The sequence below is a fragment of the Malaclemys terrapin genome, chromosome 23, assembly GCF_027887155.1.
Source record: "Malaclemys terrapin pileata isolate rMalTer1 chromosome 23, rMalTer1.hap1, whole genome shotgun sequence".
NCBI lineage: Eukaryota > Metazoa > Chordata > Testudines > Emydidae > Malaclemys > Malaclemys terrapin.
The window spans coordinates 11810013-11835948 of NC_071527.1; the positions used below are offsets into that span (position 1 = coordinate 11810013).

General features: G+C 59.4%; 3 protein-coding genes across 6 annotated transcripts in view; 1 reads left to right on the forward strand and 2 right to left on the reverse strand.

Moving 5' to 3' along the window:
* Positions 1–1780: 1780 nt before the first annotated feature.
* On the reverse strand, positions 1781–5604 carry LOC128828183 (protein PET100 homolog, mitochondrial). The gene is made up of 4 exons (XM_054012627.1): positions 5497–5604; positions 4055–4141; positions 3580–3612; positions 1781–2885 (listed from the first exon to the last, which is right to left on the reverse strand). Exons 1-4 carry the CDS (start codon positions 5521–5523, stop codon positions 2808–2810), a joined length of 225 nt encoding a protein of 74 aa, XP_053868602.1. The 5' UTR covers positions 5524–5604; the 3' UTR covers positions 1781–2807.
* Positions 5605–5845: 241 nt separating this feature from the next.
* XAB2 (XPA binding protein 2) lies at positions 5846–21228 on the forward strand. Its single transcript, XM_054012605.1, has 19 exons — positions 5846–5964; positions 7297–7445; positions 7896–8019; positions 8769–8966; positions 9941–10075; positions 10521–10685; positions 12108–12252; positions 13074–13225; positions 15247–15366; positions 15783–15914; positions 16452–16583; positions 16820–16933; positions 17267–17429; positions 17852–18042; positions 18596–18718; positions 19484–19655; positions 19747–19873; positions 20284–20399; positions 20570–21228. The coding sequence occupies exons 1-19, from the start codon at positions 5905–5907 to the stop codon at positions 20629–20631; spliced, it is 2580 nt and encodes an 859-aa protein (XP_053868580.1). The 5' UTR covers positions 5846–5904; the 3' UTR covers positions 20632–21228.
* A 1273-nt stretch (positions 21229–22501) lies between these two features.
* CAMSAP3 (calmodulin regulated spectrin associated protein family member 3) overlaps positions 22502–25936 on the reverse strand; it is a 35794-nt gene continuing 32359 nt past the window's right edge. For all 4 annotated transcript variants that reach the window (XM_054012601.1, XM_054012599.1, XM_054012600.1 and 1 more), the window contains 5 exons: positions 25488–25714; positions 25166–25262; positions 24652–24770; positions 23402–23520; positions 22502–23226 (listed from right to left, as the gene is read on the reverse strand). In XM_054012601.1, coding sequence (XP_053868576.1) covers positions 22924–23226; positions 23402–23520; positions 24652–24770; positions 25166–25262; positions 25488–25714 — 865 coding nt within the window. In that variant the 3' untranslated portion in view covers positions 22502–22923. The remainder of the gene's footprint in view (positions 23227–23401; positions 23521–24651; positions 24771–25165; positions 25263–25487; positions 25715–25936) is intronic.

Sequence of the window (25936 nt, forward strand, 5' to 3'; positions counted from 1 at the left end):
CATCCCCTGTTGCCCATTCCAAGCTTCTGGCAAATAGAGGCTAGGGACACCATCCCTGCCCATCCTGGCTAATAGCCAATGATGGACCTGTCCTCCATGAATGTATCTTGTTCTCTTTTGAACTTTGTTATGGTCTTGGCCTTCACCACATCCTCTGGCAAAGAGTTCCACAGGTTGACTGTGCGTTGTGTGAAGAAATACTTCCTTTTGTTTGTTTTAAACCTGCTGCCTATTAATTTTATTTGGTGACCCCTAGTTCTTGTGTTATGAGAAGTAGTAAACAACACTTCCTTATCTACTTTCTCTACACCAGTCATGATTTTATAGACCTCAATCATATCTCCCCTTAGCCGTCTCTTTTCCAAGCTGAAAAGTCCCAGTCTTATTAATCTCTCCTTATACGGAAGCCGAAGACTTCGAAGACTCCAAAGCAAAGGACCCCGACCCACATTCCAAGCCGCCCCCTCCCCATCCAGCCTCCCCTGAACCCCGGGACACCAGGCACCCAGCTCCTGATGCTGCAGCTCCCAGCTCCGAGGTGGATCCCACGCTCCAGCACCACCCACAGCCCAAAGGGGATGCGACTGCGGATGCATCAGTGGCAGGTGGCGGTGGGGAAGGTCACCCTGGAACTTCCCCTGCTCCCAAGGATCAGATCAAGTCTGGATGAAGCTTGGAGGGGGGGCTTACTGGACCCAGGACGACCTGTGACCAGAACAGCTGGGAAGGGGGGGTGGGGGCTTTGGGGCATCTCCACCTGGGATGCGCTGACACTGCAGGCCAGGGGTAGATCCAGGAGCAGCGCCAGGGTTTTTCCCGCCCTAGGCAGGGGTCCTTCCGCACTCCCGGTCTTTGGCGGCAAGTCTGCGGCGGGGGGTCCTGCCGCGCTCCTGGTCTTCAGGGCACTTCAGCGGTGGGTCTCGGAGCGAGCAAAGGACCCGCCGCAGAATTGCCACCAAAGACCCGGAGTGTGGAAGGACCCCACGCCGCAGAATTGCCGCCAAGTGCGGCAAAATGCCGCCTCCCAAATCCTGCTGCCCTAGGCGACCGCCTAGGTTGTCTAAATGGAAGCGTTGGCCCTGGGTAGACCCGGCCTTGTCTCCAATGGGGGTAGGGGCAGGCCCGGGGAGGGGAGAGCCAGGACACATGCAGGCAATTGCATCCAGCCTTCTGCACTGTCACTAACCACTCAGGACTCCTCTTTGGAACGTTCCCATTCAGTGAGTAATTTGGCAGGCTGCTAGGGAACGTGAGCGAGAAAAGGGAAGAGACATTTATAGCTTGGCCAGACCAGAATGGGGTTTCCTTGGACAAAGCAAAGACAGCTCCCTAACCTGGGGACCGTCTCCCAACCACGTTCCAAAGGTCTGTCACAATGGAACTATGCAGAGCTGCGTGCAGGCTCAGGCAGATGGCCCTGCCTTGGATCTGCTCTGTTCCCATGGGGAGAGGGGGAGGGCAGCTGCTGCTCCTGGAGCCCAAAGTCAAGCAACTTGTCCACATCCAAACAGCTGGTCAGTCGCTAATTGCAGTGCAGAACGGCGACAGCACACACACAGGAAGGCTCCTGCAAGCCCCACCATTCAGCACATGTACAACCAGTCAGGACAAAGCCATGGAGCACATCGCATTGGAGATAACCCAGCCCAATGGGACCTTGGGCATCTAATACTGGAGACAGCCCCTAGAAGACAGGGAGGTGAGGGAAGATGCTGCACCAGGGCACTTGCCTCCAACCCTGAGATCAGGCCAAAAGAGAGCAGCCCAGAAGCAAAGGGGGTCAACACACGACCTCATGGTAGAGGATTTTATTAGATAGTTCAAGCAAGAGCTTGGCTAGGCCAGGACACAGACATGCAGAGGACATGCCTCCAGGGGAGGTGGGGATGCATTTACTGCAAGATTTTTCCACACACTGCCAGTTGGACTTAGCAGAGTCTCAGTGGAGCATGGCTTCACCTCCTCACGAATACTGCATCTGAGCAGGACGTGTGACAACACACAGTAGAGACCGGAAAAGCCACATAGTCCAGCCCGGTCCCAGTGGGAGGGGACCGTGGAGTCAGACAGCACCGGGGCAATCCCAGGGGCTCATTCCTGGAGCGGGAATGCACTGTGCTCTCCAGCGGGTCAGCCCATCCCTCTCTCCAGAGGCTCCATAATCCTGCTGGCCCAGGTCCCACCATCCTCTCCTGGAGTGCTGCCAGCCAGTGCAAGGGCTCCATCTTCCTGCCTCTCTCGCTACCAATTCAAAACACCACAAGGTGAAACCCATCCTCTCAGTACCAAGCTTGCATGCCTGACACTGGCCTCAAACCCCTGCACTGCTCATGCAACACTGCACCTTTCTCTGGCATGTCCTAGCCGAGCAGCTCAAAGCACTTTACTCTTAACTCAGCCTCACCGCCCTCTCGTACAGGTGGGGAAACTGAGGCACAGCAAAGGGAAGGGACTTGCTCAAGCTAGTTTCCCTTTGAGCCTCTTCCCCAGAAGGGCTGTGAGGATTAGTTAACGAGCAGTGCAAAGCCCCCCCACCACCCTGAGAGAGCAGACAGCAGGTTACTCTATTTGCTGTTAACCCCCTGCATCATATCTGCAGCTCCCTTTGCCCAACATGCCTGGAGTTCTCCAAGGAGGGCAGTTGACCGCAGCCGTGCCAGTGCATCCCCGACAGCCCCTTGGTGGTGACTTGCATCCCCCCTCCCCTGGAGGTGTGTAAAGGTGTGTCGGGAGGGGGGGGTGTCCTTCCCCCACTCCAGGCCATGCTCCTCTCTCCCTCAATCCAGCTTGGGGGGCATGAAGTGCTGTCACTGCTGAGCTGCACGCAGGAGCCGCTCTTCATGCTTCTTCCGCATCCTCTCCTTGAAATCTTCCAGCTCCTTCCTCTGAGGCACAGACAGAGGGGAAGGGTCAGGGTCAGTAAGCATTACTGTTCACCTGCTTCATGCCCCCATAGCACAGCCCCACAGGTACCATCTCCCTCCCAGATCTCCTTAGAGCCAGATGCACAGCTGGTGGAGGCGTGAGAGATCCTGCTACCCTCTAGTGGTTAGAGGGTGACTCAAGAAATCAGCCCTGATGCTGCTGCAGCTAATGGAGCCAGGTTAGCATTAATCTCTTACTGGTGGGGAAGGAAGGACACACAGAGCCCCTCATGTTCATCCCAAACCTCCAGGGGCTGGACAAGTTGCTTCTTCAAACCCCAGATGAGTCCTGGGATGGGCTCAGACTGGGACAGCTACAGAGCACCTGGAGACACCAGATAACTTCCTGGTCGCGCACCACAGCTGGGGAAGGGTCGAAGCAGCTGGGTCTTTGCCAGACAATGCTCTGAAGGCAATGGGGAGGAGAGCTCTATCCTTCTGCTCTGCTAGAGACAACCTATCCCAGCAAGGCCTTGCAGGTGATGGCACATGGCTGCGTGTCACCTAGGGGTGTAGATGCAACCCCCCAATGGCTGTTAATCCCAATGACCTGCAGTGGGCAGGATAGCTGATGTCACGCGAGAGAGGGGCTCAGCAAAGCCTCCACAGCTGGGACATGTCCTCAGCAAGGTTCATGGGGGGGCAGTACACTCACCTGGTGGTCATCATCAGGTGGGTAGATCTCCCTCTGTGGAAACAGAAATGCAGGCACCTGTGAGGATTACCAGCTGGGGGGGTGCCAGGGCCAGTCTTACCCAGCAGGGGAGCTAGTGCCATTACTGGCACAGATGACAAGGAGAAATGGATGCAACAGACCCTGCTGGGATGTCTGCCATCTCCACCCCCCTTAGCAACAGCTCCTAGGCAGGTCTCTCGCCTATCAGAGGTGGGGAAGGAGCAGGGCATGGCAAACCAAGCCAATGCAGCTGTTTGGTCAGCTCTAGAAAATGCCCTCTACAGATGTCACTTCCAACTCCTCCCCATGAGCTCTGACTGAACCCCTCCGTTGTTCTAACCACTAGCCCACACTACCCTCCTAGAGCTGGAAACAACCCGAGAGTCCTCCCCTCACAGTACCTGCATGAATCACTAGCTTGCACTCTCCTCTCAGAGCAGAACACCATGCTCACCTTCCTTTTGATGACATATTCTTCGAAGTACTCTGCTTGGTTGGAGATCCAGAACATGGCAACAGGGAAGGACAAATACAGAACCATCTGCAGAGGAAGAGAGGAGAGGGGGAACATGTGGCCCAAATTAAGGGGAACACTGAATTGAGCTTAAACAAGGATGGCCTTGCATGAAATCCCAGGTACTACACAGCCCAATTAAGCAAAGCTCCTGCAAAGCACATGGCAGTGATGAACTCAGTGCAGCTTCACTTCAGCTATGTCCACACTACAGACTCTAGGCCAGCATAGCTCCAAGCGTAGATGGAACATACAGCGACAGGACTTTTTCTGCTGGTGTTGGAACACCAACTCCCCAGACAACATTAGCTCTGCTGACAGAGGTGCTCTTCCATCGACATAGCTGCCTCTACATTGGGGGTTTTGTGGGCATAGCTCTGTCACTGGGGGCTATGGGTTTTTTCACATCCCTGACTGACATAGCTATGCCAGTGTAAGTTGTAAGTGCAGACCAGACCTTAGCTTTGATCAAGCCACATTAAAATGGATTGGTCCAGGAACTGTGTGTGCATGGGTCTTTTCTTTTAAAGTCTCTTCCTTTCCTCTGGGCCCATGCAATAGCTAATGATAGCTTAGACATCTGCTTATATGATCCTCACACGTGTCTGGACCAACAGCATTTTGCAAGGCTATTGCCAAAGCATTTTCCCCTTAGGAGGAAGGACCTGGCTGTATGTTTTTTACGGAGACATTTTATACAGTTGCTGAACAGTGCCTTAACATTTCGTGAGCTGAAAATGGAGCAAATTGAGAGAGCATGGGGGAATCCCCATAAACCTGCTGCCACCAAGCGAACCCACTGCAATGCCACCCAATCCTCGGGGCCATGATGGTGGAGTCCCATCCCTCTCCTACCACAAAGGCACACCACCCCTAGGGAAAAGGGGTGGGGTGGGAAGAATTCCTCCACCCTCCTGTTGAGCTGCCCAATGTCTCAGGCCATGCTGAATCCTGCCACTCTACTAATGGGCTGCCCCAGCTTCAAGGCTGCCACTGAGTATTTGCTTTGACCCGCGGGCCTGTCTGCTGCTTCTCTGGGATGCCCTCTAGTGGGGATTTTCCATTTTAATGTTTTAACCTCCTCCGTCCCCTGCCCCAGCAACAGGGGCAAGTAGCCAGCCCTGGACTCTCCTTCCCTTCAGAGGCTCTCAATGCTGGCCCCTTGGCTCCAACTAGTCAGGTCTTTCTATGGCACCCATCACCCTGGTACCAGGACACCCCAGCCAAGCACCAATGAGCCCCGCCCCCAACCATAGACCCCCCCCCCCCACTTGCTCCAGCCCCATCATGTTCCCTAAAGGGCTTCTCTGCCGCTACTACGACTGTAGCAGCCCCCTCCCCCAGCCTCTCTGCGCCTCCCAGGGTCCGTTTCTGCCACTGACCCGAAACACCTCCAGTTTCACCCCCATCCTGTCTGCTATGCCCCGGCTACTCTTCCGCCCTCCCTCTCTCAGGGCCTCACTGGCCGCTAGCGTCCGCTCTCCCACACCGCAACAAACGCGATGCTGATTGGTCAAGGAGCAGCATCAGCTTCGGTCATTGGTGAAGAACTCGGCGAGGAGGGGGCCCCCCTCCCCGATTGCCGGAGTAAAGATGGCGTCTGGCCGGAAATGGCCCCTGAAGGTGGCGCTTCACCGGAAGTGCGGCCCTCTTAGCCAATAGGCGGTTTCCCCGCGAGAGGGCAGCGCCCTGACACGGAGAGAGCGCGCCGCGCCGTGTGCGTCATCGCCGCGCGCCGGGGCCTGGCGGTGTCTGTGTGTGGGGGGGGCGCAGGGTCTGGTGTAGCCGCGATGCCGGCGCTGGAGGAGACGCCGGTGGCCGCCGGCGAGGGGAAGCCGGACCTCTTCTTCGTGAGTGCCCGGCCGTGCCATGTCCTCTCAGGCCACCGTAGCCTACAGCGCCCCGCCCTTGGGTTCCCTCTAACTCACCCCAGACCCCCGTGGCCAGGGAGCCCCGCCTCTTAGACCCAGCCCCGCCCCCTTCCTCCCCATGGACCCAGCGCGCCCCCTCCCCCCCCTACGTGCTGCCTCCCATAGACTCAGACCTGCCCCCTACCAGCCTGGGGCCCGTTGTCCGCCTCCCCCTGTGCGAGGTCACACCGGGCAGAGCTCTGGGTTTGCACAGTTGGGCCCTAGAAAACTCAGGGACCCTCAAGTCTACATGCCTGTCAGTGCCAGGTGCTGGAGCAACTCTTGTGCCATGATTCCTCGCCCAGGCCTCAGCCCTGGAGCTGTGATGCAAGGGTGGGCCCCACACTGCAAGAAGGATGTGGAAAAATTGGAAAGAGTCCAGCGGAGGGCAACAAAAATGATTAGGGGTCTGGAGCACATGACTTGTGAGGAGAGGCTGAGAGAACTGGGATTGTTTAGTCTGCAGAAGAGAAGAATGAGGGGGGATTTGATAGCAGCCTTCAACTACCTGAAGGGGGGGTTCCAAAGAGGATGGAGCTCGGCTGTTCTCAGTGGTGGCAGATGACAGAACAAGGAGCAATGGCCTCAAGTTGCAGTGGGGGAGGTCCAGGTTGGATATCAGGAAAAACTATTTCACTAGGAGGGTGGTGAAACACTGGAATGGGTTACCTAGGGAGGTGGTGGAGTCTCCTTCCTTGGAGGTTTTTAAGGCCTGGCTTGACAAAGCCCTGGCTGGGATGATTTAGTTGGGAATTGGTCCTGCTTTGAGCATGGGGTTGGACTAGATGACCTCTTGAGGTCCCTTCCAACTCTGATATTCTATGATTCTATGACATCTCAGCTTGGCTCTCTGTCTGGTTTTAATGGTACCCTCCAATACCAAGCTAGTGTGTGTGCAGTTCTGAGCAACTCTGCAATAACAACCAGTGTACAGGTACAGCCCTAGTTTTCCTTAGCAACCCTGTAGTGACAAGACAACATTTGCAAAGCCCTGGCCCTTCTAGGCAATCCTACAATAATAAACCAGTACGTTTACATCCCCAGCCCCATGTTAACAAAACAGGCTGCCAGCCTGGAGGAAGCAAACACTGAATGAGGAAACAGGTTGTAATAAACAGAGGAAAATGAGTTTTAAAAGTTTGGATTCCCTTGGTGGTTTCCCTACTAAACAGACTCTGAGTTTCAGAAGCGGTGCTGCTAGTGCCTGGAGATTCCTGGGCATAAAGGAGAGGCCTGGGCTCTGCCTCTAACCCCTTCCCCTCCCACATGCAGGAGGAGGAGGATCTGCAGTACGAGGAAGAAATCCTGCGCAACCCCTTTTCTGTCAAGTGCTGGATCCGCTACATTGAGTTCAAGCAGAACGCTCCCCGGCATGTGCTGAACCTGATCTACGAGAGAGCCCTCAAGGAGCTGCCAGGCAGGTATGTGGCTGGGAGCGAAGACATGGAGAACTCTTTGGGCATGTCTATGTTGCAGTAAGAGGTATGACAGCAGCATGTGTTGACACGCCGGACCTAGCGAGCTTGATAACAATGTCAATGAAGCTAGTCGCTCAAATACGTACCCGGGCTTGTGGGCTCACTTGTACAACCCGCGCTGCTGTTGTTCAAGCTCACTAGATGGAAGGTAGCTTCTCTGTTGACGCATTCTGCAGTCACACCTTTGATCGCAGTTGTAGACATACCCTTTAGGAGCTCACAACTACTGTGATCTCATGTGGGAAGCACTACAGAGAAGTGCAGGTGCACTGGATATGGGCAGCTCCCGGCTACCACATGCCTAGCCTCTCCCAGCAGGAGGCTCTGTGAGGGCCAGGACAGGAGCGCAGGCTACAGAAACCTCTGGTAGTGACAACTCCATGGTGTTTGCAGTTACAAGCTGTGGTACAACTACCTTAAGCAGCGCCGGAAGCAGGTGAAGAACAGGTGTGTGACTGACCCCGGCCATGAGGAGGTGAACAACTGCCATGAACGTGCCCTCGTCTTCATGCACAAGGTATGGGGAGGCCCGGGACAGATGAGTGGCAAAGCCACTGGGCTTGATGGTGGTAGATGAAGGCTCCCTGGTGAGGGCAGGGTTGTTGGAGGCTTTCTGCATAGCCCTGACCCCAACCATGGACAGCCCCTGCCCCAGGCTCTGGCCGCCCTTGTAGATCACCCAGCCATGGACCCCTTGTGTCCTGGACCTCATCACCAACCATGAACTCCTCCCACACCTTAGACCCCTGCCTGCCTGCTCTGAGTCCCATGTGTCTCCAGAATGGGCATAGCCTGGGCTTCCGCAGGGCCAGCTCCCCCATGCCATCACTAGCCAGCTTGCAGCGGCACTGACCAGGTCTCATTGTGCTCAGCTTGCTAATGGGCTGGGGGCCAGCAGGAAGCTGCCGTGGACACAGCAAGCTCATTTTATGTAACCCCACTGGTGGCTGTCAGTCACTTCTGGCCTCGGGCTGGGTTGGAACCAGCAATTTCAAGGCACAAGGCTCTGTAGGGTTCTCTTGAGGATTCACCCCTAGGGCCTTGTCTGCTCATTGCTCTGGCTAGAATGAAACAAACAGGAGGGGAAATCCAAATACCAGGTGAGGTACCCACGTTGTCCGGGACAGGGCTTCCCCCCTTAGGGAGAAGGGGGTTTTGTCTTTAGGGACAGCAATGCCATAGCATGGCAGTATAACCATGATGGGAGGAGTCGGGCCCTGCCCGTGGTCCTGCTCTAGTAAGCAATCCTATCTCTTGAACTGGCAGATGCCTCGGATCTGGCTAGATTACTGCCAGTTCCTCATGGACCAGTGCCGGATCACCCGCACGCGCAGGACCTTTGACCGGGCGCTCCGGGCGCTGCCCATCACACAGCACCATCGCATCTGGCCCCTCTACCTGAAGTTTGTGCGCTTGTACCCCCTGCCCGAGACGGCTGTGCGAGTCTACCGCAGGTACCTGAAGGTAAGGGCGCCAGCCTCCCTGATCTTTGCTCTTTGCTGAGCTGCCCCTCTTCGAACGGTCTCCTCTGGGTTTGCCTGTCTCTGCACAGTGGATCCGCAACATTGGAACAAAGGCCTTGGAGCTTCTGCTCCTCATAGGGTCAAAATCCAGCCCTAACCCCGCCCACAGCTGCAGGGTGTATTGCAATGGAGGCAAACGGATTGGAGGGGATGGCTGAGTGACCTGCCTAGGGTTAAGCAGGGAGGCTGAGCCAGAGCAAGGAATTGAACCCGTGTCTCCCGATCCCAGGTTAGCACCCAAACTTCTGCACTGTCCTTCCACTTGTCCCTGCCCCAGCTAGCTGTGGTACCTCAGGCAAATCACTTCCCCTATCTGTGCCTCAGTTTCCCTTCACATGGGGGGGCCTAGTGAACTGTAAAGTGCTTGGAGATGAGGGGGGCAGTGTTAACCTGCAAAAGCATGGGGGGGATTACCCGTTTAGCTGCCACGTGGGCATCACTGGAAATGCTGTACTTTTTATCTGTGTAATGGTGATGTTAGTGTCTGTGCCAGAATCTCCCTGCTCTAGGGCTAGGGCCTTGTGAGGGGCAGGGGATGCTGGGTTGCCTTTAGTCATAAGGCTGCCAGACTGTGTCAGGCCTAGCTACAACTAACCTAGTATCCCATCTCCGACAGTGGCCTGAGCTAGCGCTGTGGGGGAGTGTACAGAACAGGGCAATTATGGAGTGATCCACTGCGGTCTACCACTCCCAGCTCCTGGTAGCCCATGGTTTAGGGTCACCACGACCGTGGGGTTGCGTCCCGGACCATCTTGGCTAATAGACACCAATGAACCTATCCTCCATGAACTTTTTGGGAGCCCAGTTCCCTGGCTGGGATGATTTAGTTGGGGGTTGGACTAGATGACTTCCTGAGGTCCCTTCCCACCCTGATCTTCTCTGATTCTATGTTCATCCCCGTGGTGTGTGCTGCAGTTGAGCCCCGAGAACGCCGAGGAGTACATTGAATACCTGCGCTCCATTGACCGGCTGGACGAGGCTGCCCTCCGCCTTGCCACAGTGGTCAATGACGAGAGGTTCGTCTCAAAGGAGGGGAAATCCAACTACCAGGTGAGGTGCCCATGATGCCGGGACGAGGCTTCCTTCCTGAGGGGGCAGCTGTGCCAGTCATCCACCCCATTGCTCATAGCCCCTCCCTTTAAGGATGGTTTGTGCCTCAGCCCCTTTGCCAGTCCCCCAGAGCACTGTCCCCACGCAGGGTCTCTCACATCCTGGAATGTGCCAGTTGGGGCAGCAGGAGTGAATAGTGGGGCTGGGCACCAGACCTCAGCCTGGAGCCTGGGCCCACAGTGTTAGGAAGTGGAGGGGATGGGCTAATTTGTGCAAACCAAGCCCAGGGCAGGAACTGGAGTAGCCCTCATGGTGTGTGCTCCCACAAGGGCACAGTAGTCGTGGGGGACGGGCTAGATGGGCCTCAGGGCCTGGGAGCACCTGGTGGGTGCTGAGTGGCCTGTGTAGCCTTGCCCTGCTGCCTGATGTCTCATCTCCCCTCCAGCTGTGGCACGAGCTATGTGACCTCATCTCCCAGAACCCTGACAAGGTGAAGTCCCTCAATGTTGGGGCCATCATTCGCGGAGGCCTGACCCGCTTCACCGACCAGCTGGGCAAGCTCTGGTGCTCCCTGGCCGACTACTACATCCGCAGCGGGCACTTTGAGAAGGTACCTTGGGGGGTGGGCGAGGCCAGCATTGGGAGCTCGTAGGGATGGGCACTGTTCCATGCAGACTGCTCTGTGAGTGGCACTAGCTGCTGACAAAGGCTTTCCCATTGCGAGGGGCAGCTGGTGTTTAATCTGGTGGGCGCAGGGGTTAAAAGTCCTGGGGAAGCAACAACCCAGGAGGTTGCATGGCTGGGTGCAGCGGGGGCCCCCAAAGGGTTAGTGAATCATGCGAGGAGAGGACAGAGAAACCAGGTGTGGTGGAGTGGGAGAGAGAAGAAGGAAGTCTCCACCTGAGGCTTGGATCCAGGAGCTGCATGGGAGAAGGCGCTCTCTCCAGCCACAGCCATTAGAGCCACACCGAAGCTGGGGCTGGGTGACTCATGGAGGGGAAGTTACGGGAGCCAGGGATGGTTGAACTGAATCTAAGAGGGGTTTTGAAACACGATGGGTGACGTTTGAACTGGATCCTGAAATGGGGGGAGGGGGCCTGGGGAACTGGGAGGGAGGTGCTGGGGGAGGGTACTGCAAAGACCAGAGCAGTCTGGTGGGGGAGGAGGGAAAGGGAAGCAGGCTGGGGGAACTCCTCACAGCCCTCTTCCCCTGCCCCCCACGGAGCTTCCCTGGCTGCAGAGGGATGGTGGGGGGCTGTGAGGAGTTCCAGCCCAGCAGGGATGCAGGGTGTCTGAGTTCACCGCCCCAATATGGAAAGCAGCTGGGCTTCCCTGCTCACTCAGGCACTGGGGTAGCTCCTGTTTGTCTAGCCAGTCTCATCTGGCAGGAGCCCAAAGCACATCTTTGGAGGGATCGTTGCCCTGGTTCTGGGTGTGCCTGCCTCTGGGGTGGAATATGACAGGGGTTAAAGAGCGCACAGAACACTACGTGGTCACTGATAAGCCCATGATGTGTTTCTCAGCTTTGAGGATATTTGTACTAGCCTTCTAAAATATATTTACGTAAATATCTAGGGCCTCCACTAGCAATGGCTTTGCCAAGTTCATATACTGAATAGTCACCTTGTGAGCATTTACTTTAATACATGGCCTGACTTTGGTTCACAGCCTCTGGTTCAAGCCTTAAATTTTTTTGCACCAGGCCCAATGCTCCAGGCTCTTTCTTTACTACAAACAGTTGCTGCACCCCACCCCAGGAGCAGCCACATCTCAGTACCGGGCAAGGGACCAAACAGCCCCGACATTTCACCCCCACAGGTGGCTGCATCTCAGCGCCAGGCAAGGGATCCCTGTATAAACTGTCCCCCATACTCCACCCCATAGATAGCGCTGAGATGCAGCCGGGCAAGGGCCCTTTAAGGCTTATCAGGGTGGAGGGGCGATAGCTCCCATTTCTCTCCTGGGAGCTGGCTTGGGGGGCTCTTGTGGGGCAGGGAGCGTGTGGCCCTGCTCACGGTGCCGTGTGTCTCAGGCCCGGGACGTGTACGAGGAGGCCATCCAGACGGTGATGACGGTGCGAGATTTCACCCAGGTGTTTGACAGCTATGCCCAGTTCGAGGAGAGCATGATTGCAGCCAAGATGGAGACCACCTCTGAGCTGGGGCAGGAGGAGGAGGGTGAGTGGGGGGCTGGGCCCTGCCTGCGAGTAACATGCAGCGCTCCCCAGCAGGGATTGGCTGGTCCAGGGAGGCAGAGCCCCAAGTGGGGCCCTGGGGGGTAAGGGGGTAATGCTGATTTCTGCAGTTACAGCACTTACACCAGGGCTGCATTTGGCCTCCAGACTCTGGCAGCTGATTGCTCTTCATGGGAAGCACAAATGAGCGCTCGGAAGGGGTGGAGAATAGTAAGACCCTGCTAAGCCCAGTGGGTAGAGCTGGGAGTCGGGACTCCTGGGTTCGAGTCCCAGCTCTGGGAGGGGAGTGGGGAGCTGGGACTCAGGACTCCTGGGGTCACGTCTCTGTGCTTCTGTTCCCCTGTGTAAGACAGGGATAACTAGTCCTTCCCCTTGGCGTTTCCTGGGGTCTGAGGCTGGAGGTGCATGTGCCTTGATTCCTGTCTGTGCACGTTCTAATATAAGAGGGGGTAGAAATGGGAGCTATTAAACCCCTTCCCCTCCACTCCGCCGCCTGCTCCCCCACCCCTGGCTTGGAGGGCTGCAGTGTCCTTTCACTCCAGGTCCGATCCAGTGCTGGTGGCTCATGGCATGCTGGGTCTGAGGCAGGTCACAGACAGGGCAGGGTGCTGGGTGGTTGGTTTGTGGCCCAGAGTAGGGTGGGAGGAGTTGTCCTAGGAGGCCGGGGGTTCTTGGTGAGGGGGAGAGCTGGGGTGTCTAGTCTCTGGCAGTGTATCAGCTTGTCGCCCCCCTGCTGTGGGGGGCCCAGGCCCGGCAGGGACACTGGGGCAGTGGCTAATCTGCCTGTGCCTCTCCCCACTACAGATGATGTGGACCTGGAACTGCGCCTGGCTCGCTTTGAGCAGCTGATCACACGGCGCCCCCTGCTGCTCAACAGCGTGCTGCTGCGCCAGAACCCCCACAACGTCCACGAGTGGCACAAGCGCGTGAAGCTCTACGAGGGCAAACCCCGAGAGGTAGGGCCAGCTCATCCCCCGGGGGAGCATGCAGGGGCCATCCCCCTGGGGCTCTGCCTTGTCATCCCAGTGACGACCACCCCACCCCCCGTGGCATCCTGGGGGAGTTGGGAGATGGGCAGAGATGCAGCTGCCTCTGGGGCATGGGGAACGAGGGAGCTGTTTATACAGGGACTCCTCATCTGGTGCTGAGATGCAGCTGCCTCTGGGGTGGGACAAATTTCCCCTGCTAATCAGTGCTGCACGAGGCTGATGCACGCTGTAGTGTGATGGACTTGGGGCGCAGGATTGAGCAGCATGGCTTGGTATGGGTTCATGGCTCAGGGAGTGGCTGAGACACCAGGTATGTGGTCTGCGGAGCTCTGAAAAGTCCAGCCTGGCATGGCTGAGCCCTCTGGTGGGATTTGCTTGGGAAATAGCCCCAGGGAGAGGCTGGTAAGTGGTTTGGGTGAGTCAGGACACCTGAGTTCCCTGTACTACCACGCACTCCCTGTTCTCTCTGGCAAGTGGCACCGTTGTTCTGTACCTTGGTTTCCCTGTCTCTAAGATGAGGGTGGTCACTGCGTCCTTGGGAAGCGGCGGGGCTGAGAGTTGCTGGCTATGCAGTGTGCTGGGCTGCCCAAGAGGGCGCTGTAGTGGGGGGTGCAGGGCTGGTGTGCTATACAGAGGTAGGCTGTGCAGCTGGCACTGCCCTGGGCCCTCCTGCCCCAGGCGGGGTCAGTGCATTTCCCAGCTATGCACGTCTCCCTCACTGTGCCTGTTCACCCCGACCTGAGCCCAGTGGATTCACGGGATCAGTGCTACGGCCCCAGCTTTGGAACAGTCCCTCGGAGGAGCCTTCCCTTGTGCCAGACCCCCTCAAGCTGTCATGCTTCCTCCAGGGTGAGCCCCATGGCTTCACTGCCTCTGAAGCTTGGGCCTTGGGGTTTCCGCACCCCTGTGTCACCCCACGAGCTCCGTTCAGTGAGTCCCACCGGGACAGACCCCATGGGGGATTCATGACCTCACACAGCGTTGTCAGAACAGTCGGGGTTATCAGTCACCCTGAAGGCAGCATGGGGAGTCCGTGGTCAGCACTGAGATTAAAGCACAGACCCTCCTGCTCAGCCCAGAGCCCAGCCGAGCTGGAGCGAGCCCCTTTGTTCAGGCTCTATCTGACCCTCCATCAACCTTGCTCAACCCCAAGCGAGAGCCCCCGACTCCTTCCAGCAGCCAGCCCTGGTCCCCCACCTCAGACCTTGGCAATCCTTTGATCTCCAGCTGGGGGGCTGCTGTTCAGCTTCCCTAAGGAGAGGTGGGGAAGTCCCTCCCTGGGTCCTTGGGTGCTAGGTGTCAACGGCCTAGAATTGGGAGTTCCCATTGACTTCTCAGATGCTCCACTGCTATGGGGAATAAGGCCCCGGCAGCTAGGCAGCACCTCCAGCCGTCTCCTAGCCTGCCCCGAGAGCAACCAGGCTCTTTCCACTCGGTGGGAAACTGAGACAGGAGCAGGACTCACAAACTATTCCCACTTCGTCCCATCTGGCAGTGGGTGTAAGTGGCTGTGCAAGGAGTGGGGCAGCAAGGACTTGTCTTGTCTTTGGGCATGTGTCCAGAGCATTAGAACAGCTGGGGCACAGGGAATGGCTACAGGCACCGGTTCTGATCTGGCTGGGGCAGGGGATGAGGGTGCGGGGCCGTGTCGCAGGTTCTGATCCAGGCTCGAGCCCGGGGCATGGGGCCCGGGTTCCAATCCAGGCTGGGAATGACTGAAAGCTGCTCCCATTGCATGACTGTGCGGTGTGGGCAGATTTCGGTCCATTTCCTCATCACTGGGTTCTGTGAGATCACCAGGGAGACTCACTTGCCCCAGTGAGGAGCCAAGGGAAACAGAACTCCACCCTCACCCCTAGAGAGCGCCCCTCTGGGGCAGGGGGAGGGGCTGCACGGGCCCTGCTGTAGCAGCTCTGTTGGCAAAGGCCTTCAGCAGAGCATTCCCTTCTCCCGCTGGGTCCACCACTGGCGCCCACCTGCCCCCACAGATCATCAACACCTACACGGAGGCCGTGCAGACCGTGGACCCCTTCAAGGCCACCGGCAAGACACACACACTCTGGGTCTCCTTCGCCAAGTTCTATGAGGATAATGGGCAGATTGAGGACGTGAGTGTTGCTGTGGGCGCGGAGTGAGAACGGCCAAGAGAAGCTACCACTCTCCATGCCCTGGGCCAGGGGACTCATCGGGAGGTTGGGGTGCGGGGTGGTAGGCCCCTCATCCTGAGGCATCCCCCAAGAGGGCTCATGTTCCCAGCAGTGGCTGCTAGTGGGGGTTAAACTGGGCAGGAGCATCGGCCAAGCACCTGGAGAGAGATGCCAACCATGGGGGGCCAGGGCAGAGGGGTCTGTGAGGGAGGGTTTCTGCCTGGCTGGGTGACCTGTGTCTGGGCCCCTGCCGGAGCCTGGGGGAGGGAATGGGCCGAGCTCCTGCCACAGCTCCGGGGAGCGGGCTGGCCTGGGGCTGGAGGGGGGCGGGGGTCAGCTTGTGCTCCCTCTGATTCTGCCTCCCTCCCCTTCCCCAGGCCAGGACCATATTTGAGAAAGCCACCAAGGTGAACTTCAAGCAGGTGGACGACCTGGCCTGCGTGTGGTGCGAGTACGGGGAGATGGAGCTGCGCCATGAGAACTATGACCAGGCCCTGCGCATCCTCCGGGTGAGCCCAGCCCTGCTGGGCATGGGGGGGGGGTGGGAGTGGCAATGTGGGGTACGAGGGCAAGTATGAGGGCAAGCACCAGGCAACCATCCCTCCGGCTGCTGGAGAGTCCTGGGTGGGTAGAGGAGAGAGGAACATCTTAAGGGTAAGGCCCAGGCTCCACGGTTCCACTCCCAGCTCTGAGAGGGATGGGGATTGGGTGGGGGGGAGCGGGAGCAGAACTCAGGAGTCCTGGTTCCTAGCTTTGGGAGGGGTGTGGGGGGGTCTAATGGTTAGAATGGGGGTGGGAGGGGCAGGAACCAGGACTCCTGGGTTCCACTTCCAGCTGTGGAAGGGGCAGGCGGTCTAGTGGTTTGAGTGTGGGCCATGCTTTGCTGGGGACACAGTGAGTGATGGTGAGAAGCTGCCTGCGCGGTGCCTGCCAGGGGATGTCATGGATCCCTGAATCGCCCTGCCCACTCGGCTTGCTGCTGGCAGTGAAATCCTGGGCACAGGGTTCGCTGCCCCCACTGAGCGCCCTCCTCTCTTGCCCCACAGAAAGCCACGGCCATCCCAGCCAAGAAAGCAGAGTACTTCGATGCCTCAGAGCCCGTCCAGAACCGTGTGTACAAGTCCCTCAAGGTCTGGTCCATGCTGGCCGACCTGGAAGAGAGCCTGGGCACCTTCAAGGTGAGGATACCCACCCTTGTCAGGGGCCAGGTCCCGAGGGGGGTCACGGAGCCGGGCCCTAGCTGCTATCCGGCAGAGGAACTGGGGGAGAGAGGGGGTGGACTCCACTGAGGATGGTGCCAGGCTCAGCCTGCACCCGCCCCTGCCCATCCTGATGGGTCACCTGGATCCCTGCAGCATGCCAGCCCTTACTGTAATCCACCTAATACTGCTGCCGGCCTGGTCTTCTCTCCTAGTCCACCAAAGCGGTGTACGACCGCATCCTGGACCTGCGCATCGCCACGCCCCAGATCATCATCAACTATGCCCTCTTCCTGGAGGAGCACACCTACTTCGAGGAGAGCTTCAAGGTGCCGGGGAGCTCCGTTGTTAAGGGCAAGGGAGGGTGGGACTTAGCTGGGCTCCAAGAAGCAGAGTTGGGGTGGGGGGGGAGGTACTGGTGGGCAGGGCTAGCAGAGAGCCCCTGATTGGCAGGTGTTTGCCCAGTGAGGGAGGGGCTGCAGATCTGGCTGGGTCAAAAGGGCTCTGAGGTGGCGCCGTGGGAATTAAAGGGTTAATGTGCAGATCTGGGGTGGGGGATGCGATTGCTCCCAGAGGGGTCATGGAAGTGCCCCCAGTTGCTGCCAGGCGTGAGGGCTCCAGGGGGGACCCAGGCAGCCATGCTCACACTCCTCCCTCGGCAGGCCTACGAGAGGGGCATCTCCCTGTTCCGCTGGCCCAACGTGTACGACATTTGGAACACCTACCTGACCAAGTTCATCGACCGCTATGGTGGCAAGAAGCTGGAGCGTGCCCGCGACCTCTTCGAGCAGGCACTGGACGGCTGCCCCCAGAAATATGCCAAGAGTATGTTGAGGGGGTGGGGGGAAGTGTTCTCTGGCTCCCAGATATGAGGGCATCCTGGCATCAACTGCCATGTGGCGCTGTCTGGCCAGCATTCCAACCGCACTGGTGCCCAGTCCTGTCTCCAAGCTGAGGGGAGCCCTGGCGGATGGGATACTGAAGTGGGGAGCCCAGCCCCACTGGGCCCTGTAGCTCCATGTGGACTTGGGCACAGACTGTTGTGTGGCAGAGGGCCTGAGACTCTGGGCAGTGGCAGGGCCAGCGCCCCCATATGCAGCCCCCCTGCCAGCCAGCTTTGCCTCTACCCCAGTGGTGCTGCGGGTTTCTGATTTGATTCCGAGTTACAGGGACATCAGGCCACAGGGTACTAGGGCCCTCAGTCGTACCCTGTGCCAGCCGGCCCCTGACTCACCCTGTCCCCACAGCCATCTACCTGTTGTATGCCAAGCTGGAGGAGGAGTTCGGGCTGGCGCGGCATGCCATGGCGGTGTATGAGCGGGCCACGCGGGCCGTGCAGCCCTCGGAGCAGTACGAGATGTACAACATCTACATCAAGCGGGCGGCCGAGATCTACGGGGTCACCCACACCCGCAGCATCTATGAGAAGGCCATTGAGGTGAGGTGAGGTAGGGGGCAGGGCTGGTGGAGCTTTCCCTCCCCCCCCTCACACGTGGGCCTAGAGCAGTGCCCCCACACCAGTGTGCCAGTGCATTGGGCTGTCCTAGGCCCCTTCCTGCCATTCAGTAGCAGAAACCCCTCCCAGCCTCCTGCACCCACATCCCATGGGCCAGTGCTGAGGAGCCCCGGACCCATCCAGCAGGCAGTGAGAGGCATGGGCTGGCTGAGGTCCCAGCGCTGGAGGGTAGCAGGGGCGCTCGGGCGGCAGAGATGGGCACAGACAGCACTGGGCCGAGCCCCAAACACCCCTGGCACTCTGCAGCCCAAGGCTGTGAAGCCACGAACCCAGGATCTTGGCGGGAGGAAGGGGGGAGAGGCCAGTTCTGAGCTGCAGCCTGCAGGGAGCACACTGCATGGCATCCTGACTCCCCCACCCAGGGGTGGGGCCGGGGGCATGGCAGCGCATACTGTGAGGTCCATCTGTCCATCCATCCCCCCCCCCAGGGTGAGATGGGGGTGGGGCTGGTGGGATTCAGGGCACTCTCTCCCAGGTGCTGTCAGACGAGCACGCCCGCGAGATGTGCCAGCGCTTTGCCGACATGGAATGCAAGCTGGGTGAGATTGACCGGGCCCGGGCCATCTACTCCTACTGCTCGCAGATCTGTGACCCCCGGGTAAGGGCCCTGGGCAAATGTGGGTTGGCAGAGTAAGCCTGGGGGTGGGATTGTCCCCTACAGTCTGGTCCCTGACACTACCCTCCTCAGGCTGTCCAGCCAGGTGGGCTTTGGGCCCTGCTAGAGGGGTCAGTTGCCCTGGAGGAGGCTGGGAGATGGCCAGTGCCACACTCACTCCTGGAGCTGGCAGTGGAGGACTCGACCCTTGACCCCCCTCCCCACTTGGCGCTACAGTGATCTGGGGTGCCCACCCTGTGCCCCCTCCCCCCTGGCTATGGTGGGGATGCAGCAGTGCTGGACATGGGCCTCCTGCCAGACGAGAACCAGGGTGGGTGGGGGTGTCTCGCTGTGACTGCTGGAACCTGTAGCCCTGGAGTGAGTGGGGAGGGGCTTGACTGTGATAGGGCCCCTATAAATGGGTGCAGGGCTCCCCCTCTTCCCTTTTCTGGGCATTACTGCCAAATCCCCAGCCCCAGGACAGCCCTGGGCTAAGTCTGGCTCTTTAGGGGTGGGGCTCCCTGAGGCCCCACCCACACTGGGGGCAAGTCTTGCAGACCATGGAGCTAGAGGGGTGGTGGTTTAGTACCCCAGGAGTGGCCCAGCATCCTGCCCCCATCTCCAGTAAGCTTGAGCCCTGGGGGAAGATGGCCTCTGAGCTGGGTGGGGGTGGTCTAGTAGCAGTTACTGGCATGAGGGGATGGGTAGGGCAGGCCATGGGGGTGGGCACCACAAGGCTCACTCCCGTTGTCCACCCCCACCCCCCAGACCACAGGCTCCTTCTGGCAGACGTGGAAGGACTTTGAGATCCGGCACGGGAACGAAGACACAATCCGGGAGATGCTGCGCATCAAACGCAGCGTCCAGGCCACCTACAACACCCAGGTCAACTTCATGGCCTCGCAGATGCTCAAAGTCTCCAGCAATGCCACGGGCACCGGTAAGCAACCCCTGCATATGGTGGGAGCCTTGGGGGCACCTGTATCCCACCCCGAGGGCGCCCTGGCATTCACCCTGCTGTCTGGTTCCAGTGTCAGACCTGGCGCCGGGGCAGAGTGGCATGGATGACATGAAGCTGCTGGAGCAGCGGGCAGAGCAGCTGGCGGCCGAGGCAGAGCGGGACAAACCCCGGGCCAAGGAGAAGATCCTCTTTGTCAGGTCTGTAGACATAGGGCAGCTTGTGGTGACTACACCTGCCATCGTTCATGCTGGGGCTCGGCTCCCCTGCCTTATAGCCAACAATAGCTCTGATGTGCCCCTTGCCCAGGGCCCAGTGTGCCAGGGCAGCCTGGGGCTGAAAGCTAGGCTGGCTTCTCACCAGCTGAGCCCGTAACCCCCAACCACCCTCCCTGCTTGGCGCTGCCCTCATCCCTTCCCTGCTGGCTGGGGCTGGCACCCACGGCATAGCCAGCCATAGCCCCCCGCACACTGGGGGGAGCCTGTCCTAGGCCTAAACTCCTGTGGGGAGCTGTGGTTGGGGGTGGGCACAGTGGGGGCCCAAGACTGTTTCTGGAGCAGCTGGCGTAAGGAGGACTTGCTCACTCCCCTCCCCCCCGCTATGTTGGCAGGAGCGATGCGTCACGCAGCGAGCTGGCCGCACTCTCCAGGCAAGCGAACCCTGACGAGATCGACATTGACGAGGAGGAGGAGGACGGGGGTGAGAGCGAGGAGAATGAGCCTGATGGTAAGGGGGGGGGGGGGGGAGATGCGCAGTTGTGGCTGGGGGAGGGGCCTAGTGTAGCTGGATACGTCCTGCCCCTCAGGCTGAGGATGGGCAGGGTCTGGCTCCTGGCTGGAGGCGGGTGCCCCTGGGTGCTGGCTCACCACTGACTCACCCTCCCCTTCTCCCTGCAGAGGTGCAGCTGGAGCAGCAGAGTGTCCCCTCAGCTGTGTTCGGGGGGCTGAAGACAGACTGAACTGGAACTGGGGGCAGCCAGTGGGCACCATGGAGCCTGCTCCCCTCCTGGACTGTGGGCAGAGGGGTCTGGACTTTGACTGATCCCCTAGAGCATGGGCTGAGTGTCCATCCCCCTGGGGCTGGCTGGAGCCATGCCCTGTCCCTCACCCAGGGGAACACTGCTGCCCTAGTTCTTCTGGGGCTGTAGGCCAAGCAGGCTCCCTGAGTTCTGGGCTCCCTCTCCCCCTTGGGCTGTGGGGCCCTGGCTCCTAGGAGGGAGGGGGTAGGGTGGGGTAGGGCTGTGCCATCCAGGCAGGGGAGGACCCTGCTCAGGGCCATTGGCGGGAGGGTGTGGAGCCAGCCTGCCCACCCCTCCCCCATGAAGCACTTTGGGAGCCTGGCTTGTTAAGAGGGGAGGGAGCCAGTCCTGGATCTGGGCTGCACCAGCTAGTGAGTGGGGTAAACCATGTGCTTGGTGCTCTTCCCCCACTGCTGGCATGGCTGGGGCATGGGTGGCCACACCTCTGGCTCTGGTGCAGGGAGCGGGGGAGTACCCCCCCAAAGGGGCTCCTGTGTCTGAGGCAGGGTGTTTTACTATAAATGTTTCTTTTTCTAACCCTCGCTGGGCTCTCATTGCTCAGGGCACAGCTCCAGGCAGTGGGCCGCCACCCCCCAGCACTCTGGCCTCTCTTCTCCTCCCCGCCCTGTGCTGGGCAGGGACAAGGCGTCAGTTCACCCTGGGTCAGGTGGCTCCAGCAGCTCAAGCCTGCAGGGCCAGAGCCTGGGCTTGCCTTGGGGGAGGCCTACCCCCCCCCTGCACAATGCTATTGTAGGGCAGGGCTGGGGAAGAGGGACCTGTTCTGGCCAGGCCTAGCCCTCAGTGCAGGAGGGATGATGTGTGTGTGTGTGGGGGGGTTGGAACTGAGCAGCAGCCCAGGCACCTTTGAGTATTAGGGTTAAACATGCTGGTCAGGCACCAGTTCTTCGCCGCCCCCCCCCCCCCACCACCAGCTGATACAGGGTGAGGCTGTATCAGAGCAGTTCTTGCTGCCGTGTGTGTGTGTGTGTGTGTGTGTGTGTGTGTGGGAGAGGGGGGGGGGGTGTAGAGTCACTGCAGCCCAGGAGCCCCCCCCCAAACAGCATATTCCACATGCAGCCCTTAGTCCCTGCTCTAAGTGCCAGCAAAGGCTTGGCCTGCAGCATCTGGGAGGGGTGGGGAAGAAGTTTGTTTTTCCATCATAAAACCACAAGGAAAAATTTTCCATGTAGGATTCAACTGAAAGCAGAGGCTGCCCTTGGAGTCCTGATCCCAGGGCCCCTGCTCTGCCCTACTTGACTCACCCTTCCCCAAGCTGGGCCTAGCACCCAGGCTCCTTGACACCCAGCTCTCCTGTGCACTGGGGCAGCAGGGGGAGGCTGGTGGCCTGGGTATCTGCTGCTCTTCTGATGAGGAACCAGGCAGAGACAGAAGCTTGTTTAAAGTTACTTTATTAAGTGACAGGGTGAGGGCCCTGCCAGCTCATTACAGCATTGCCCAGACCTCCCACCCCAGAGGGGTTATCACCTGACCAGGCCCAGCTCCCCTTCCCCCTGTTCCAGCCAGCCCCCTAAAAGGGAGCAGGCCCCAACCAGGGGCACAGGCAGCGGCCACCTGGGCTAGGAGGGGTGGGGGAGCCATGGGCACTGGGAGTCCTGCTCCCTGGGGCAGCTACAGGTGGGCTCAGGCCATGTCCCCTCCTCCCCCCCAGGACCCATGGTGCCTAGTCCTGTGCCCAGCACCCTTCCTGCAAGGGGAAAAATTCAACACAGAATTCGATTGTGGTAGAAGCTCAGAAGATACAAAATAGACAAGACATGAAGGAAGAGACAGACACCCCCCACCTCCACCACCTCCACCCACTATCCCTCCCCCACCCCACTTATCAAATGCAACTCACTATATACAAATCATTGCAAAATCATTTAAATAGCTCAATCTCTGTATAGTTATGTATAATGTACACAGCCCAGGGGCCAGGCCCTGATCCACACCTCATGGAGGGAGGGGGAGAGACATGCCCCTGGGGTGCAGTCTGACATTCAGATGGTGGGGTGGGGCCCAGACAGCAGAGTAGCCAGCCTAGGGGCAGGGCCAGACCTTACCAAGTCAGTTCTCTCCCCTGTGCCCTTTGACCCCATAGTTTATTAGTGTATTTGGCAGTTCCCAGGATAAGCCCTTGCTGGGCCCTGCCTGGGCACACAGCCGGGGCACAGGGGTCCTGCAGCAGCAGCTGTATGAAGGATTAGCTCAGCTCAAAGAGGCCAGGAGAGGTTATTTAGGGGTGCCTGGCTTCTTAGGGGTGCCTGGCTTCTTGGTCTGCCAGAGGTGGCCCTGGATGGTGATGGCATCGACGCTCATGGACATGGTCTTGGCAGGGATCTGGGTGAAGCGCTTGCGGTCCGAGTTGTACTTATAGATGCCTTCGATCATGGCCTGGCTGATGGTGCGGGGACCATAGCCCGTCAAGCGCGTCAGCTCCTCCGTCTCCCCTGCCGGTGTGTAGAGTGCCCGGAACTGGCAGCTGGAGTCTCGGAACAGGATCAGGAAGTGATGGGCCTTGCTCTTTTCCATCTCCTGGGGAGCAGGGGAGGGATTAGAGACCAGACAAGCCCTCAGCCCTATAACACAAGAGGCCCCTCCCCTTTCGCCCCCCAGCCATACCCCCATGGGGCCATCTCTTCAGCCAAAAGGTGCACCCAGTCACCTCCTGCTCTGGGATGGGGGAAGTAAGGGCCCCCCCCCCCCTCACCTCCAGGATCTTGTTCTTGTGGGGCTCGTTGACGCGGCCAGCCAGGCAGCAGTGTGACAGCGCATTGTGGATGATGTGCTTGTTGGACTTGGCGCTTGGCTCTTTATACAGCTTGGGCCCTGCCAGGGAGAGTTGGTTAGAGCTAGATCCAGTGACCTAGGAACTGCCCCACCAGGCTCTGCCCCCAGGGGACCTCCCACTGGGCTCCAGCCAGTCAGACCAGCCCAGGCAGTTCTAATCAATGTCCATGGGGATGGAGGTGGCAGCTAGAGGTGTTGGGGAGAGGGGTGTCTCAGGGATGGGGCAGGCAGCAGGCAGGTGAGAGGCTGGGTGGGGACGGGGTCTCAGACATTGTGACAAAGTGGGAACTTTTTTTATGAATCCTATGTGCCTCAGTTTCCCGTGTATTTTGCATGGGGGGGGGGAGGACTGTTTGCTCTTAGGGCAGGCTAAGAGACAGAGGTCAGAGTGGCACAGAGCCACTGAGCACAGACCCCAGCTCAAAAACAAAAAGCATTTGGGGAGGGGGGCGGAGCATTGGCTCCCACTTGGGAGCCAAGGAAGGTCAGACAGAGTCTGAATGTCAGGGCTTGGCCAGGCTCAGGGCTTCACCCATCATTGCTCTGGGTTGGCCTAAGGACTTCCCAGGCTGGGGTCCAGGTGCCTAAGAAACCCGACTGTTCTGACAACGCTGGGGGACTGGCCCTGTCACCCGGGCTGAGGGGAGTCGGGCCCTGTGGAGTGGACGGGTCTGTCTCAGCTGGACTCGCTGGGCAGGGCTCACGGGGTGAAGCCCAGCAGGTCAGTCTCAGGAGGTGGGAGGCCATGTGGCCTGTCAGGGTCTGGCACAGCAAAGGGCTTCCTCCCAGAGACTTCCCCAGCTGGGGCCCTGGCCTCTGGGTACTCAGGGATGGAAGTAGGGGCAGTGGAGGCAGAGCAGGAGAGGGAAGGGGGTCTCACCCATTTACTCAGGGATGGAGGCTGGAGAGGAGGCAGTGAAGGCAGGGCAAGGATCTTACCCATGTACTCTGGATGGAGACAGGGTGGGGGGGCAGCAGTGGATCTCACCCATGTACTTGGGGCTGGAGGAGCAGTAGAAGTGGGGGGAGGCGGGACGGGGGGGGTGCGTCTCACCCACGTACTCTGGCACAGAGGAGGGACAGGGTAGGATGGTGGTGGTGGGTCTCACCTGTGTACTCTGGGCTGGAGGAAGGGTGTGCTCTAAGACAGAGGGGGAGGCGGGGTCTCACCTGTGTACTCAGGCACAGAGGCAGGCGACGAGGCAGTAGATGCATTCTCCCAGTCCCGCTCACGGCTCTGGCTGCCCAGCAGCCGGCTGGGGGACATGAGGCCTGAGGGGGAGGCGGCTCTGTGGGGCAGGGGGGCAGTTAGAGATGGGGCAGGAGTTCCAATGCAGGGGCCAGTCAGACTCACCCTCCAGCTCCCTGGGAGTCACCCCCCCACCCCAAACCTTCCATCTCCATCACTGCCCCCCCCAGGAGACTCCACCGCCCCCCCCCCCCCCCCCCCAAGAAAGGAGGAAGGACTCCAGGGATGGCCCCAGGCCAGCCCCCCAGCCTGGAGCTTTCCCTGCCAATGGGAGCCATGCTGCTTTCTCCCCTTGCTACAGGCCCCTAGGAGGAGCCAGGATGAACCCCCCTCCCAGTATCTAAAGTGGCAGAATTGGGGGGGAGGGGGCAGGGCGGAGCATGGAGAAGCACAGGGGGTTACTTGCCCAGCTCCCCCTCCCCCCCATGCTCTCACCTGGAGGGTCTCTTGACAGTCAGCGAGTTCCCAGGCTCGTTGGCCACGGTGGAGAGGGACAGGGTCGACTGGGAGTACACCTTGCTGAGCCTGGATCCTTGGGGGGGGGGGCAGAGAGCTCAGTCAGACAGCGCCCAAAACATCCCCCCCCAGCCCGCCAAACAGGCACCTCCCTGCCAAAGTTAAGTCAGACTCGACTCCTGGGCCTTCCAGGTCCTGGAGTAGGTAGTTCGGCTGCGTGAGCTGGGCAAGGGGTGGCTCCCATGAACCCACCTCCCCCTACCCCCACTGTCCATGAACCACCCTCTCCCCTCAGCCGTACCGAGGAGCCCCTTGACCGGGCTGCGGGCCAGGGCCGAGTCGTCACAGAACACCGTCTTGGGCCGTCCCTTCTTGAGGGCGCGCACCGTGGTTGGCTTCTGCCGCAGCACCTTGTCCAGGTCCTCCATGAGCTTCAGCTGGTGGCGCCGCAGGTACTCCTGGCGTGTGAAGTCACCGCGCCGCGGGCTTGCTTCCTCCTCCGGCCGTGGGTGCTCCTCTGTCTGCAGCCTGGCACAGGGAGTATGGCCATGAGGGGCTGGGCTCTGCCCCAAAGCCCCACAGCCAGCCCTGCTGTAGGGCTCCCTGAACCCCCCCTCCCCCACCTGGCACCACCCCAGTGCTGTTCAGACCAGCCCCCCACCCACCCACTCCTGGGTGCCTGTAGACCTGGGCTCCACCCCACTGTGGCCCAGCCCCCCCCCCCCCCCCGGCACCACCCGGTCATGCACT